Source organism: Chrysochloris asiatica, unplaced genomic scaffold, assembly GCF_000296735.1.
Source record: "Chrysochloris asiatica unplaced genomic scaffold, ChrAsi1.0 scaffold00016, whole genome shotgun sequence".
NCBI lineage: Eukaryota > Metazoa > Chordata > Mammalia > Afrosoricida > Chrysochloridae > Chrysochloris > Chrysochloris asiatica.
Window position 1 is genome coordinate 12,639,758 of NW_006408534.1, and position 16,625 is coordinate 12,656,382.

General features: G+C 48.9%; 3 protein-coding genes across 3 annotated transcripts; 2 read left to right on the forward strand and 1 right to left on the reverse strand.

Moving 5' to 3' along the window:
* Positions 1-669: 669 nt before the first annotated feature.
* Positions 670-1,962, forward strand: LOC102839260 (chromosome unknown open reading frame, human C2orf53). The gene has a single exon (XM_006835292.1). The coding sequence runs from the start codon at positions 670-672 to the stop codon at positions 1,960-1,962; it is 1,293 nt and encodes a 430-aa protein (XP_006835355.1).
* A 2,388-nt stretch (positions 1,963-4,350) lies between these two features.
* PREB (prolactin regulatory element binding) lies at positions 4,351-7,368 on the forward strand. Its single transcript, XM_006835203.1, has 9 exons — positions 4,351-4,594; positions 5,140-5,332; positions 5,487-5,707; positions 5,867-5,947; positions 6,047-6,171; positions 6,358-6,531; positions 6,681-6,753; positions 6,946-7,105; positions 7,274-7,368. Exons 1-9 carry the CDS (start codon positions 4,460-4,462, stop codon positions 7,366-7,368), a joined length of 1,257 nt encoding a protein of 418 aa, XP_006835266.1. The 5' UTR covers positions 4,351-4,459.
* Positions 7,369-7,963: 595 nt separating this feature from the next.
* ABHD1 (abhydrolase domain containing 1) lies at positions 7,964-16,259 on the reverse strand. Its single transcript, XM_006835293.1, is given in 10 exon segments — positions 7,964-8,205; positions 8,273-8,447; positions 8,546-8,568; positions 8,571-8,593; positions 8,824-8,997; positions 9,133-9,245; positions 9,453-9,498; positions 9,628-9,825; positions 10,306-10,466; positions 16,149-16,259. Coding segments are annotated over 10 exon segments (1,266 nt in total).
* Between the last annotated feature and the right edge of the window lie 366 nt (positions 16,260-16,625).

Sequence of the window (16,625 nt, forward strand, 5' to 3'; positions counted from 1 at the left end):
CGTTCTGTTTTGCATAGGGTCACTGTGAGTCAGTACTAACTCGATGGCAACTAACAACAACAACCACAACAATGTTACAGAAGTAGATTGTAAAGCCTTTCTTTCGCAGTGCTACTGGGTAGGTTTGAATTGTCAACTTTGGGAACAGTAGTTGAGCATAGACCATTTGCTCCACCCAGTAATCTTGACATCCCACTAGTGAGTGAGGACCAATTCTCCAAGAATAGGATTCTATAGGAAGAACAAAAGGGAGAGAGGAAAGAGAAAACGTGAATGGAAGGGACCAGTTCTCACATCATCTGGGGCTCTGTCTTTTTCTCCACAGGACCTGTGGTCTGTACCCTCCTCCTACCCCTCCTAGATTATTGCTGCTGCTCCTCAGCTCCCAAGAGGCAACGCTGATCCTCCATCCCTAAATATCCCTCATCAATGGCAGACTGCAAAGGAGTGAGAGGCCAGGCCTAACCCAAGTTCCTGCCTAAGCACCCAGGAAGCCTGTTATTACAAGGCAAGGTGCCCCCTTGGTCTGTCATCAACACCTGCTCCAGACTGGAGCCACACTTTTTGCACACATAAGACCTGACTACTCAGCTACTGTGTTCCAATCCTGCCTCTGCCAGGCCTCTAATCCCTGGTCTCATCAACCAGGTCTCTTCTGAATTCAAGGCAATGTTGCCTCAAAACAAAGACCAGGTGCTGCTACAGAACGCAGTGTCCCCTGGAAACCCCCCTCAGGGACCCTCACAACTTGTGGACTCTCCTTGCCCCAACCAACAGCCTCTCCCTCCCCGCCAATCGCTTCCTTTTCCCAATTTCTCCTCTTCCTCTCCATCCCACCTACCCCTCTCTCCTTCCCCACAGTCCCACTCTCCAGATTCATATTTCTACTCTTCGTACTCAAATTTTGACTCTGTTCCATATCTCTATTCTTCCTCTGTCCCAACTTCCCCTACGTTCTTTCACCAGCATTATCCTTCACCCTCCTTCCCACAGTCCTCCTCTCCTTCTCAGCCACAGAACTCTCTCTCCAATTCCCCTTGCTACTCTCCTTCCCAGCCCCAAGGCCCACGTAGCTCCAGATCTACCTCCCCCAGCTTCAGTCTACCTTCTGGGGTTCATTCTTCAAGGCCAACAAGGCACTTGCATCAGTACAGGGACTCCGGGTCCCCTGGGGGTGTGGAGGGATGTGTGGCAAGCGAGAGGGACCCTGCAGAGTTCAGGGACCCAGGGGCCCTGGCCCAGGCCCTGGTAGTCCATCTGGGGCACCGCCGAATCGCACACGACCTACGTCTACTGCTTTTGCAGCAACTGTGGCTAGGCAGACCCAACCAGGCCCCAGTCGTGGAGTATCCTATATGCCTGGTGTGTCTCCGGCCACGCAGCCCGTCCTGTCCCATCCCCAGATACAGGACTGGGCCGCGGCTGCTGGCCTTCCCCCAACTACTGCCCTGTGCACAGGGCCAGGAGTCCGGGCCTCTCCGCATAGGCATAGGCTTTGGCCTCCGCCTGCCTCGGGGCCAGGCCAGGGCCTTGCATCTGTTGCCAGAAAGAAGTCCGGAGGAAGTAGGACCTCAGGGCGAGACTGCTCAGGCCCCCCAGTGTCAAGCCCGGGCATCTCAGGCACCAGAATCTCAAGCCCCAACATCTCAAGCACCAATGGCACAGGCTGGGCCAGATTTAGCCCCAGGCATAGTTTCCCAGACCGGGAGATTCAGGCCACCAGACCTTCAATCACCAAATTCCACCAGCCGCTCAGGGCCTCCCCTGCAGGCACCAAGACAGGCCACTGCTTCTCCGAAGTCCAAGCCTTCCTCTGTCCCAAAGAGGTCTGTCTATTTAGAATCCATTCCCCCAAAGTCACCATCCTGGTTCCAGAGCCACGGAGGGTCCCCGGAGCACCTCTTCCAAACACCACCCTCCCCACCAGACCCCAGATTTCTGCGAGGCCCCAAGACACCCTGAAGGGCTGGCTGGCTGGAGGTCAAGTGTGTTCTCCAGCTCTGAACCCTGGGAGCCCCTTGTGGAGTCTGCTGTCTCCTGGTTGAAGAGAACCAAGTACACTGGGGGCCCCATCTAGCTTTCATTGTAATCAATAAAGCCTGACCCTGCAAAATTTATGTTGTGTCCTATTCTATTCAACAGACAAAATCAGAGGCTGTGGCTACAGGGTTACCACTCTCCATTCCAGCCTTCTTAAGGATAATCAAAGGATATAAAGGAGCCAGAGACAGTCTGTATTGTGTACATAAGGAGAGCAAAAAAACCATAAGGTTGTGAGCACCTGAGACACGCTGTGTGCTCTACCAGGCCCTTCATACATTTAATTCAACTCCATGAGACTGCTATTGGTGTGTGCAATGTTTATGCCATTCCTTTGAGTACCTGTTAAGTAAACACAAACATACTGGTGTGGCACTGTAGAACATAGCACAGGACCACAAGATGGGCAGTTCAAACTCACTAGCTGCTCCTTGGAAACCCTATACAGGGTTGCTCTGAGTTGGAACCAACTTGACAGCACTTAACAACTACAAGGCCTGCTGAGGTTACCAGTCCTGGGAGTAGAGTGTCTCCTTGCAGAAAAGGACATTCTTTGTATCCACTCACAGGGGAATATCTTCAGGAGACAAGAAACCCAAGAGGTGGGTAGGGTGTCAGGTAGAGCCATATTACCCACCCAAACCTCATTCCCAGTGAAGTCAGGGTGGCCAAAGACTAGCAGTCTCCACTCCGAAAGTAGGAGAACTTGGAAGAGTAGGAGCACTTAGAGCAGAACAGAGAAACCCTGAGAAACAGAATGGAAGACTCCCAGCTCTACTATTCAGGGATGGTAGGTGTTAATATAGTGGCTTCCTCACACCTGGTGTGGCACTGTAGGATCAGCACTGGACTGCTAAGGTCAGTGACTCAAGCCCACCAGCTCCTCCTTGGAAACCCAATAGAGGGTTGCTATGAGTCAGAACTGACTCAATAGCACTTAACAATAACAGCATACTAGGAAGCAGTGGATTCTGGGTTTGAAGGTCATTTTGTCTGATTTTACTGTCAATGCTACCTCCATTAAGATACGCGCTGCAGAGCATGTTTCTGGTGTGTGATTTGCATGTACCTGTATAAGTCTATCGCTCTTAAAGTGCAAATAACCCTAACCGAAGGATTTCTTTAGTAAAGGTTTGCTGTTGTTGTTTAGTGCCATCGAGCAGATTCCGACTTATAGCGACCCTGTATAGGGTCTCCGAGGAGCAGCTGGTGGGTTTGAACTGCTGACCTTGTGGTTTGAAGTCCAGCACTGATCCTACAGCACCCGGCACGTTAGTGAAGGTTTATTAGCCTTTATTTGGGGAATGCAGTAGCGCTACAGGACCAGAGCTGGACTGCAAACCACAAGATCGGCAGTTCAAGTCCTCCAGCAGCTCCTAGGAAAAAAGACGAGGCTTTCTGCCCCTGCAAAGATTTACAGCCTCAGAAAACTATATAGGGTTGCTAGGAGCTGGAAACGACTCGCAGCATTTGACAACAGTTTTTTTGTTTTGTTTTTGAGTCCTGGTGCAGCGCTGTAGGATAAGCACTGGACTGCTAACGGCAAAATTTGTGGTTCAAACCCACCAGCTGCTCCTCGGAAGCCCTATACAGACTCAATCTAAGTTAGAACCAACTCGAAGACACTTAATAACAGCAGCCTTTACAAGAATTTCCTTTGTGATGCAAACGGTTAAACTTTGGTTTTTCAACCCATGCAGAGGATCTTCAAAAGAGGGAACTGTCATTTACTTTGGAAAGCTATGAAAACCCTTTAAGTCAGATCCCACTCCACTGTTATGTACCGTGGAGCCGGTTCCAAGTCATAGCGACCCTGGACAGAGTTTCCGAGGCTGTAAATCTTTACCGGAGCAGAAAGCCTCATCTTTCTCCTGCGGAACAGCTAGTACTTTCGAACTGCTGACCCTGAGGTTAGCAGTCTGGTTCATAACCACTACACTACCAGAGCTCCGCACCTGGTAATCTTTACTTTGTTAAGTGCAGTCGAATCAGTTATTAGCCACCTCCTTTCCCGTATCACCAAGGGCCTTTCGTCTAACGACATGCGCGTCTCCCAAGCCCCGCACAAAGATGGCGGAACCTGCCATCGAAATGGGCGGAGAGCAAGGATCCCGGCGCCCTTGTTGCGTCACCCCGGCCGAGGAGTGCTGACGCGTATTGGTGGTTCTGCACTTGCGCGAAGAGAGCGCTTGGATTGGTCCGCGTTCGCACTGCGCGAACCCGGGTTTAGGTGGCCCAGAAGTCGGATTAGGGCGCTCATCGAGTGTTTTCTTTATTAGACATTCCGGGAGTGTGAGAGAAGCTGACACCCTCCAGGCGGCAACCGGACCAAGTTCCACAGTCCCCGGGGCAGGAGTTAGAGGCCGGGAGAGGCATGTCCCAGGTGCAGCGGTGTGAGCTGTGAAGAGCGCCGGGCGGGATGGGTCGGCGCCGGGCGCCGGAGCTGTACCGGGCCCCGTTCCCGTTGTACGCCCTTCAGGTGGACTCCAACGCGGGGCTACTCATCGCCGCGGGTGGAGGAGGCGCCGCCAAGACCGGCATAAAGAATGGCGTGGTGAGAGCGGAGGGTCGCTGGGCCCAGGCTACGCCACAGGCTAAGGGCAATTCCGGGTGGCCTAGGGCCACGGAGACTGGCCGTATCTCAGCTTCTGGCATTGCTGTGCACGGTGGGGATCATCGGAAGCTGGGCGCCGCGGCGCTACTTTCACCCGGACCGTTGAGAGACTCCTAAAGTGGAAGTGATAATTGCGCACACGACTGCGTAGGCAGAAGCGTTAATCCTCGACCTTGGGAGAGGGAGAGCTCCAGGGTCTCATGCTGCCTTTCTGGGGAAGCCACATCTGTCTATTAGTAGGCACGTTTGTCCTTAGGCCACCTCGTTTGCTTCCTGAGCCTCCCTCCATGGTTATTATAAATGACACAAATTCTCCCAGCCCTGGCAGCGGTATAGATTTGTGAGGCCCAAATAAGATACGAACTTCAGAAAGTCTGGTGAACTAGAAAGTGCAGTGAGGCATCAGACTATAGAGATGTCAGTTTGCCCATGAGATGTTCTCTGACTACCCTGAACCTTGCTCATCCTGGTTTCTTCTCTCTCAGCACTTTCTGCAGCTCGAGCAGATTAATGGGCGCCTGAGTGCCTCCTTGCTCCACACCCATGATACAGAGACACGGGCCACCATGAACTTGGCACTGGCTGGTGACATCCTTGCTGCAGGTCAGGATGCCCACTGTCAGCTCCTTCGCTTCCAGACCCATCAGCAAAAGGGCAACAAAGTGACAGAGAAGGCAGGTGAGGAGCCCCTTCTCTAGCCCTTAGGAAAAAAAGATGAGTAAGATCACTCTCCTCTTGGTCTCTCTAAAGAATTGGGACTGAAGGTGGCGCTTTGGTAGCAGGTCAGTACTACCATAGAATCCTAGAACCTGGCAGGCTGTTTGTGTTGCAGGTTCTAAGGACCAAGGCCCTCGACAAAGGAAGTGGGCAGCACCAGCAGAGCAGAAATCTGGAACAGAAACCCACCGTGAGGGCGTAGAACTCAGTGTTGAGAATTTGCAGGCGGTACAGACAGACTTCAGCACTGATCCACTGCAGAAAGTTGTGTGCTTCAACCATGATAACACCCTGCTTGCCACTGGAGGGACAGATGGCTTCGTTCGTGTCTGGCAGGTGTGGTTTCTTTTTCTTGGGGGTGGGGGTTGGTTTAGGTGGAATGCGTGGCAATAGCAACAAGGCCAGAATTGGGAGAGATGTGAGATTGACCATTGAAAAAGGAAAGGAGTGCTCTTGCTGGGTGCTGGGCTAACCATAGTGGTGATTCAACTGCAGGTCCCTGGCCTGAAGAAAGTTCTGGAGTTCAAAGCCCATGAAGGGGAGATTGAAGACCTAGCTCTGGGGCCTGATGGCAAGGTGAGGAGGTAGAGGGGTGGAGAAAGTAGGTGATAATGCTCCTTGCTTAGTAAGTATTTCTCCTAACTGCTCATCCTTGGAATCTTTATTCCTGACTAGTTGGTAACCGTGGGCTGGGACCTTAAGGCCTCCGTGTGGCAGAAGGACCAACTGGTAACACAGCTGCACTGGCAAGAGAACGGACCCACCTTTTCAAACACGCCTTACCGCTACCAGGCCTGCAGGTGTGAAGACCCCAGAGGGTGGCTAAGAGAGGCACAGTCCAGATGTGGTGGGGGCATTGGGGAAGTTGAGGAGGATTATCACTTTGGTGGGTATTAGCCTAGGCCTGATCAGCATGCAGGAGGGCACAAACCTCTGCGAATAGTTGGACAGGCCCCAGAAGCTGAACAGCCTCTCTCTTGGCCCAGGTTTGGGCAGGTTCCAGACCAACCTGCTAGGCTGCGACTCTTCACAGTGCAGATTCCCCACAAGCGCCAGCGCCAGCCGCCACCCTGCTACCTCACAGCCTGGGATGGTTCTACCTTCTTGCCCCTTCGGACTAAGCCCTGTGGTCATGAAGTCATCTCTTGCTTCAGTGTCAGGTGTGAGGCAGTCCTGGCTTGGCTGGGTCTGGTGGTGCCTGGGAAGCATGGGAAGACTCCTCCATGAATCACTGAGGACTGCTCTTTCTGAATGAGGCTCTCTGCACAGGCCTCCAGGACAGCGAACACTTTCTGTTTGTGTGTTGCAGTGAATCTGGCACCTTCCTAGGCCTGGGCACCGTCACTGGCTCTGTTGCCATCTACATAGCTTTCTCTCTTCAGGTAATGGGTGGAAGTGGGCACAGGCCTGAGGGCTCTTTGGGGTGAGGACTCTTAGCCGGCCTCTCAACTGAGTGTGCAGAAAGGCATTTGGCACACCCTGGATTGGGAAAGCCTTCTGAGGGCAGGAGGCATGTTTTCTGCAGGAAGCCTCCCAACTGTACCTTCCCTCACTAGTTCTCTTCCTGACCTTAGCGCCTCTACTATGTGAAGGAGGCTCATGGCATTGTGGTGACAGATGTGGCCTTTCTACCTGAGAAGGGTCGTGGTCCAGAACTCCTTGGGTCTCACGAAACTGCCCTATTCTCTGTGGCTGTGGACAGTCGTTGCCAGCTGCACCTGCTGCCCTCACGACGTGAGTCATTCGGGGGAGGAGGGTGCCACTCCACCTTTAGCTGTAGCAGAAACACATCACTTGGAGATTTATAGCCATCTGCCCCTCGAATGGAATAGGTCAAGAGTCCTGATCTTCAGCCTGTGAGGCCCCTGTGTCTGTTGACTTCTTCCCTTACCCCTCTTGCAGGAAGTGTTCCTGTGTGGCTGCTGCTGTTGCTGTGTGTTGGGCTTATAATTGTAACCATCCTGCTGCTCCAGAGTGCCTTTCCAGGCTTTCTTTAGCCTCCTTCCCCCTGGATACTGCCACCATGTAGACAAGAGCAGAGGCTGGCATCCCCATTGCTCCCTCCAGGTGGGTCCACAGCTGAGGTTGTCCCTGCTAAGACTTTCCCAGTTCAAGCTTGGCTGTGGTCCTGGGAACCCTGTATTCATCCCTGTGGATTCCTCCAGGACAGCGGTGTCCAAAGCCCAGGCAATACCTCCATCCCTCTGCCTACCAGACTCCAGATTTGAGCTGGTCTTTTCTCCAGAAATATGTGACGATGCTCAAGAGCCTAGAGAAACAGCTGTCCTTCCTGCAGAAACCATCAGTTTTTCCTCCTCCTCTCACAGCCTTGTGGCCAGTTACTCTTCTTATGGAGTCCCTGGCATTTGCTGGGGCAAGGACTGGCCTGGGACTTGCTGTTAGGGAAGGAAGAGGCAAAAGAAAAACCCAGGAGGGATCCATGGATTCATCTGGGTCATTCCAAGCCAGCCAGGCCAAATATGCAGTAAGTTCCTGGATAGTCTACCCCAGTCTTGAAGAAAAGGAAAATGAATCTGAGCCCATTAAGTAGGAAAAGTTATTTAATAAACAAAAGAAGACAGAAGTGAGCCCCTAAATGGTACTTCTCTTGCCTCTCTCAGAAGGTAAGAGCGCCGTGAGGCTGAGCAACTCCTCTGGGTGCTGGAAGATGGCTTTGGCGTACTGATGCAAGAGGCAGCTCGTATAGCAGTGCTGCCTGGGGAGCAGCCCCTCCAGGAAGCCATTGTGGCCCCCACGGGCTGTGATGAGCAGTGCAATGTGGGGAGAGTGCTGGGCAGCCTGTGAGAGGGTCAGAGGAATCAGGAACCCAGGCTCTCCACTTGTATGTACCTCATGGCCCATTTTCCCTGGGATCTAACTTTCAAGGTTCAGGGTACTCACCACTGGCTGGGGAAAAAGGGTCATCTGAGGAAAAAGGGTCATTGAGGCAGAGCACAGGGAATTGGATGGCATCTACCTTGATTTTCAGGCCTGCTGCTTGGTAGTAGGCATCACAGTCTTGATAACCAAAGGCCACAGCTGTGTAGCGCTCATCAAACTGACGAATTGTACAGGCCTGGAGGAGAGTGGGATGTGTGGAGTAAAGTGGGATAGGCTAGATGAGGTTGAAGAGTAGGAAAATATTTGGGGGAAGGGGTGCTTGAAATCCTATACCTGTAGCACAAAGTCTACATCACCACCTTGCCAGTCACCTTTCTATTTCTGCAAAAGATCAGATTGAGGTTTAGATCTAAAAAAATTCCAGTCTTCCAGGAGCCTTATCCCTACCACCATCTTTACTCCCGGACCTAATCCAGAGTCCCAGCCTGAGGCTTAACCTATCTCCTGCATGAGAAAGCCCAGCTAGAGAACTCACCTGAGCACTGGCAGAACTTGGCATGTCTGCCATCCTACCCTGCCTGCTGCTTCCTCCCCACCTGCCAAGACCCTACCTGCCCACCAGTCAGCAGAGGCCAGCAGTGAGGTGCTGATTGAAGAGCAATGAGTTGAGTGGGGTCTCCAGGGAGCGAGTAGTCTCAAAGGAATCCCAGCATGCAGAGAAAGTCAATGCTGCCACCAACTCTGCAGCTTGCCCAGTCCGTGCCAGGTGGTTCAGCACCAGTATCCTGCAGGGTTGGATCAGGGGCCATGAATGAAGGCTTTGCAGTTGGGAGTTGGGACAGGTGGAGAGGACTCTGGGTGGGGTGGAGGGGATTGGGGTCAAGACTGGGCCTTTGCATTCAGCCCAGGCAGCCGTTAACCCGCCAAGAGAGATGCCCACAGCTAGCAGTGGAGCTTTGGAGTAGCGGCGTTTTGTGTGCTTCACGACTGTCTCCAGATCTTCAGTATTGCCAGCACAAAAGGCCCTGTGAGTCTGAGGGTAAACTGTGTCATTGGGGAGGAAGGGATGGCCTAGCCAGAAGATAGAGAAAGTAGTTTCTTGGCTTTTTGGCTAAGATCAAGTGCAGGAAAGGGACAAGAAATGGAAGAATGAAATAAATAGAGCCCCAAGGCGAAGCCTATCTGTTGAGGGTAGGGTGAAAGGCTTCTCTTTATGCTAGGATGTGGGGAGGTGACTCACCAGCAGTTCTTCCCCACGGCAGCCCCAGTTATTAAATAAAACAGCCCTGTGACACATACAAGTACATTTTAGCCAGACTTTCCCCTTTTGGTAGCCTTCAGGAAGACCTGTCAAAAGACAGCTTCCGTATTGCACTCTTGTACCCCACTGTTAAGTTCTTAGATACCACCTACACTCTGCCCATCCTTAACAATAGCCATCCTTCAAAGCTTGGATAACTAGGTGCAGGATGTATGTCTCCTGACTACTGCCTGTGATGCCAGGCAGCAGTAATACAATGGGCTGGGTGGTCGGGTCAATGTATTGGCTGCTGTCATGCTGGCTAGCCCAGTCTAGTAGAAGCTGGTCTCCATCTGGGGTTTGGAGGACTTCACTGTGTTTTTGGAGAGATGGCACACAAAGACACTATTAGGAACTTGTGCTTCACAAGGATTTTTACCTCCAGCCCCACCTATAAACAAGTCATACAGCTTCCCACCAACACCCTTTGAGGACGTACTTTATGAAAAGCATTAAGGCTTTAACAAGGTGGAACAGGGACACAAAAGAATGAATATTGCTTTATGGATGTGCAGTTATGTTGTGTGCCATCAAGTTGGTTTCAACCCTTTATAGGGTTTCCAAGAGTGACTGGTGGGTTTGAAGTGTTGACCTTGCAGTAAGCAGTCAGGTGCTTACCCTACAGCACCATACCAGAGCAGTTACAGAACCCTCAGATATGCATGCTCTTATTCTTTCTTACCCTCATAACACTGAAGTATTTGGGACAAAGACTGTCTTCATTTGAACAAAGGCAGAGGGAGATTCCCGATAGAATTGCAGCTTGATGTTCCCTCCCTGTGTCCCTTCTTACCTCCAGTAAGAGACTAGGGGCTGAGACTGCATTAAGACTCAGAAGATGGTTTGTAGCTTCCCCTGAAAACACCATAGTGTAGGGTAGAAAGTCTCCACCATGACTGGACAGTGTTGCTCCAGGAAGGCCAGAAACCCAGGCCCCACTACCAGTCGAGACCTCTGTAATCACACAACACAATCTGCCTTACTCCCCTGATTTTTCACCAAGTCGCAGAGGGACCCAACACCAGAGGAAGTGTGACCTCCCCTCTACAGAGTCCAACATGAAAGGTGTTTGGTCTGTGAATAAGATACTCAACACATCTCAACCTGGAATGACTAATAAAGTGCTGTTAGAGACCCCAAAGAACCCCAATCCTGGCATGTCACTTCTAGAATTGAGACTGAACTGACTCAGAGCCAAGACTAGGATCTGCTGCGGTTGATGGGTGCTGGCTGTAGTGAGCACAGTACACACCAACTTACAGGAAGAAGAACACACTCAAGCTATGAGCTAGAACTAACTCAAAGGCACTAAACAATCTGGTGTAGTTTCACATGGGTGTCTTTTTCTTCTTTGGGATCTGGGGATGAGCTTGGGCTCAGAAATGTCTATTCTTAGTTTAACTTTATTGTGAATTGGGTGACGGTTTACAGAGCCAATCAGTTTTTCATTAATTCATGTGCATTTTGTTTCATGTCAATTGCAATCCCCACAATGTGGCATTGCTTTCCTGCCTTTGTTTCCTGTTTCCACTCCTCTGTTTCCTAACCCCTATGAACTGTGTTCCTGGGTAGATGCAGCCCTTTTGGTTGTAAATAGTTGATTATTGTAAGGAGTGCGTACCTCCCTAGTGTTACTGATTCCCTTATAGACTTGTCTAGTGCTTGGCTTGAAAGTTGAGCCACAGGAAATTCAGGTCCAGACCTGAAGGGTGCCTTGGGGGTTCCACTAGTCTGTCTATAAGTAAGCCTGGCCTTTTAAATAATTTTGAGTTCTGTTCCACCTTTTTATCCCACTCTGTCTAGGATCTTTCAATGAGATCTTTCTCTTCCAGAGCAGTTGATAGTGGTAGCCAAGCACCATATAGTTCTGCTCTCAGGGTGATGGAGGCTGGTGTTTGCATGGTTCATTAATCCAGTGGACCAATTGTTTTCCATTCATCTTGGATTTTCTTCACTCATCTTTCCTCCAGACAGGGAAAAACCAATAACAGTTGTACCTTAAATGGCCATTCACAAGCTTTTAAGACTCTAGTCACTTCTCACTAAAATAGTATCTAGAACATTGTTTTTGTGGACTATGTTACGCCACTTAACCGTATTATCCCCCCTAAGACTATGATCCTAAGTCCCCAGCCCCAGAGACTGATTCCCTCAAAAAGTGTTTGGCTATACTTAAGAGCTGCCCCCCCCCCCACATGCCCTACCACATTCTTGGATGTATTCACAGAATAGGTAAATACACATGTAGAAATATCCTCTGTCAAACTGATCTACGAGGGAACTTCAAAAGTTGATAGGAAAATTCCATTATCTTTCAATTCCATGTTTTCATGAGCTCGTGGAGCTCCCTCAAATATTCGTGGCTATCGTCCCCTCTCCTTCCCACGCCCATTCAGCCTATGTGTCCATGCACGCATCTACTCTTAGACCACCGTTATTGTAGGAATAATTTCCATGTGTTTCACACCTTTGATGTAGTAACAAACAGGTGAAATTGTACTATAGATTTAGTTAATAAGCACATGTAAGCCCATGCATACCTTGTTTAGATCATTTGTTCCTATCTCCCCTATCAGCTTATCTATACCCCAAACCCATTCTGGGGAGGCAATTAATACAGGCAGAGAAGTGTCCAGCAGAAAGGAGGGGCAGGAGTTCTAGGCAGGAAGGAAGAAAAGGGGCGCTGTTCCATCTGTGTCCTTTGTGTCTAGCAGTTGTATTACTCATACCCTGTCATCGTCCCAAGACTAGCTCTGACCATTCTGGCTTCTGGCCTTAGCACCAATTGCCTACATTCCTCTGTTCCCTAATGTGTGTGTTCATGACAGCCAAAGGGCTCCTATCTACCACAGCATCTAATTTTTTCCTGGGTGCTTAGCTGCTAGACCATACTCTAAAGAAGGAATAATCCTTACTGTGAGTAGTGTTTTTCTTCTTTCATGCCACGCAGAGGGAAAGCAGCAGGGATGGGATGACAGGGACAGGTGATGTCAGTGAACACTCAGCCTTGACTTCAGCCTTTCGGCTTGGTTCTTCTGGCTCGGGTGGGAACGTCCAGCCTGTGAGCCTATTTGTCAGGCCTTGCCAGGGCAACTGCAATTCCAGCTATCACATTGTTGGTGCTGTTGAGTCGGTTCCGACTCATAGCAGCCTTGCACAGGGCTTCTGAGGAGCAGCTGGTGGATTTGAACTGCCAACCTTGTCTTGTGATTCAAAGCCTAGTGCTGAACCTGCAGCGCCACATTTAGTTAAATGCTTGACCAAATATAGCAATCCTAATTTTTTAAGTTGATAGTTTTGTATGGCCCATGAATGATATTATAAATTTTGGCAGAAAAATAAGGTTCCTCACCCCTGCTCTAGATGAACATCGAGTGAGTGAGGGGTCCTGTTTATTTAGCAGACTGATGGAGCAGGAGGATGCTGTACAAGTTCAATAATGGAAATTATATTTCTGTAGCAGGCCCAAAGGAACTTGAAGACCAGGGTCCTATTTCCTCTATAGTTCCAATATTCAAGAGAGGCTGGAGAAATGATAAGCTAGAAAGGCTACAGTGATAGTATGACTGTTGTGCAGTGTGACTTGTACCATCATCCTTAAGCCCTGGAATAATAATGGTGGTAGTTATGTGCTGGGGAGTCAGTTCTGACTCAGCAACCTTGTATAGGGTTTCTGAACCTGAAAATCTTTACTAGGAGTCCTGGTGTGGCACTGGAGTAATGCACTGAATTTCAAGGTTAGCAGCCACTCCTCAGAAACACTATACAAGGTTGCTGTGAGTCAGAACTGACTCGATAGTACTTAACAACAAAATTTTAAAGGAGCAGAACGCCTCATTGTTCTCCCATAGAGTTTCTGGTAGATTTGAACTGCCAGCCTTGTGTTAGCAGCCCCACTTGTAACCCACTACGCTACTGGAGTTTCTTGGAGTAATAACAGCTGTGGTCTGTTGTGTGCTTGGAGCCCTGGTGTCGTGTTGTGGGTTAATGCATTGGACTGCAAGGTCCATTTTAACCACAAGGTCAGTGGTTCAAGCTCACCAGGCACTACTCGGAAACCATGAGTTGGAACCGACTTGACAGCACTTAACAATAATTGTGTGCTTATGCAGATACTGGGCTTAGCCATTTGCTGTAGGATATTTTATAAGACGACAATTTACCAAGTGGCTTGCCCAAAGTATACAACAAACAAGAAGCAAAACAAGATTAATAATTGTAATGATACCACCACTACTACTAATAGGTAAAATTTGTGGAGTGTTCACTATGTGCTGGGCATTGTGTGAAGGCCTTTACATGATTTGACCTCATGATCTTCACAGCAGCTCTACAGGGTAAGTACTATCGTCTGCATAAGCAAAGAGTTTTGAATGTTGAGCAACTTGTCAAAGGTCACAAAGCTAGTTTGTGGCAGATCTGGGATTCAGCCCCAGGTCTGACTCTGGAACCTGTACTATAAACCCTACCCACTGCTGTATAACCATAGGTTTCCAAGGCTGTGAATCTTTGCGGGAGCAGAAAGTCCCATGTTTGTCCTGCAGAGCAACTGGTGGCCTTGAACCACTTACCTTGTGGTTTGCAGCCCAGTGCTTACCGTATGAAGCTACCACATTCCCTAATCATGCCAAGATCTTGAGTTATCAGTTTATTAAAGTCCTTGGTCAAACAGCTCGGTAGTATAGAACAAGTTGCTAATAAAATTTACAGGGTGATTTCTGTGAATGAATCAGTTTCATTTTAACCCTAGAAGAGTTCCTTGACTACAGAGAGCATATATGCCATAGGTTGCTATGGATGAATCTGTACTATTTCTGTTACCACTGCTTGGATAATCCAAACTGTGTCCTCAGGGTCTCCAGAATGAACTTTTTCCTGCATTAATTTAGAATTAAGTATTTAGAATTCAAGGAATGGTTTGGAGTATAAAGTGTATGTGAGGTTTCAAGCAAAGGAAAATGTTTAATAAGAATAGTTCCAGTCAAAATGTGTGATCAAACTTTACAGATTTGACCAAACATTTGTCCCTAATGACTGACTCCAGATCAGACACATAAGGTGAAGCTTATAGGGTACTGCAAGGTTTTGATGTTTTATTAAGGAAAACTGATTTATAAACAAAACATGCTAATATAGAAGGTTTTGAAAAGGATCCCTGGTAGCATAGTGTATTATGAGCTGGGCTGCTAACTGCAAGGTTGGCACTTCGAATCTACGAGTCACTCCTCTGGAAAAAGATGGACTTTTTGCTCCTGTAAAGATTTATAGCCTCAAACTCTATACGGGGTTGCCATGAATCAGAACTGACTCAGCACACAGCCACTACCAACAGCAGCATTAAAATCACCTATAAATCTTTTGGAATTCCTTGGTGGTGCAAATGGTTAACACTCATCTAACCCAAAAGTTGGAGGTTGGAGTTCACCCAGAGGTACTTCAGGAGAAAGCCCTGGCAATCTACTACCAAAAAAATCAGGCATTAAAAATGATATGGAGCACAGTACTACTCTGACACACATGAAGTCACTGAGTTGAAATCAACTCTACAACAATGGGTTTTTGGTTTGTAGTTCAAAGGAACACTTGAATCAATAGGTTCCTTGTTAGACTCAGATGCCTAGAACAGAGTTTAACGATGATTAAAATATTTTTTTTCCTGGATATGTAAGTTAATGTATTTTATCTAACTTGCAGTGAGAAGTTCATCAAAATCAATCTCTTCAGACTTTCTTATCATACTATTTATGGAGAGTCTTGAACTCGCAATGGACAGGGTGATCTATCAGGCCTGATCTAGGAGAGAAACCTCAGTCCTTAATGGAAGTGAGGCCCTACTAGGCCTATGGCAATGGCCCCGCTAGGGTTGGGGAGCTAGACACCACCTTAAAAGCCTCTGGTTCCTTTAGTCAGTATAGCTAATGAGAAACTCAACTAGATCTAACCTAAGAAGAAAAGAAAGGTATAGTGTGTGCCCTTAATTGCTGACACCTTAAGATGCTACCTGGCCTTTCCCCCAAGTGTTTATCACATCAAAAAGATAAGTTAAGTGCTCCCTCAGAAAGACCCAGCTAGCATGGGGAGCACACGGAGGATGCAGAGAATTTAGACAGGAACAGAACCTACTCTCCATTATTAAAGTGATGAAAGTAAAGTGGAACCTGGCTGTAGTGTAAGGTGGCAGACTCAACCATCCCAACTCCCACAAAAGGCTTGAGCCCCCCGGCTGGATTGCCAGATTTTTCTCCAGCAGAGTGGCTAGGTAGATTCAAATCTGACCTTGCCATTAGTAGATGGGCAGTCAACTAAATCACACCACCAGGGCTCCTGGGAGAGAATCCTAGATATCAATTTAAAAGCTTTCTAGGAAATTTTAATGTGATGGAGATCAAAGACCGCAGATTTCAGTATGAGATGCACCTCATTGTAAAGAAAACAAAAATCCAAATTACTGAACCAATAAAAAGCATGACAGTTTCACAAGGAACAGAACTAGACTAAAAAATATAAAAATGCATCATGACAACAGGAGAAAAGATTGAAGTTGTCAGAGACTTCATTTTGCTTGGATTCACTAAAAACAGTCACTAGACCCTAGTATCCCTAACCCTCCGACCAGAGTGCTAGACCCGCATGCACCTGGAGCACACATGCCCAGTAGTAGCCCAAGTAAAGGGTGGCGCCAAGACCCAAAAGCAGAGAGGACTCTGTCCAAGTGCCATCCTGGGGGCTCAGGTCTGAGCTCTGCATCTTCTGTTGCTGGGTGCTGACTCCAAAGCTCTAGGCTTACTCCAGCTACTCTAGCCGGCAGACAGGTACATACTGGGCCCAGCCTGTCACACGGTATTGGATGACTAGTGTACGTCCCGCCTCCGCTGCCCCCGTGTGTGGGGAGGGGCGGGGAGTGGGCAGAGCTAGGACCTTGCCAGGTTGGCTAGCTTCTCCTGTGCCCTGTGCTAGCTAATTGGAGTGACCTCCAAAGGGAGGCCCTAAGCTATGCCATTCTACTTTCCTTTCCAGTTGACAAGCAATGCAACTCCTTCCATGGACAAGCTGCCACCCCCTGCAATCTCCATCTTGGTGAAAGCCATCCTGTTAACTTCTTCCTCAAACTTT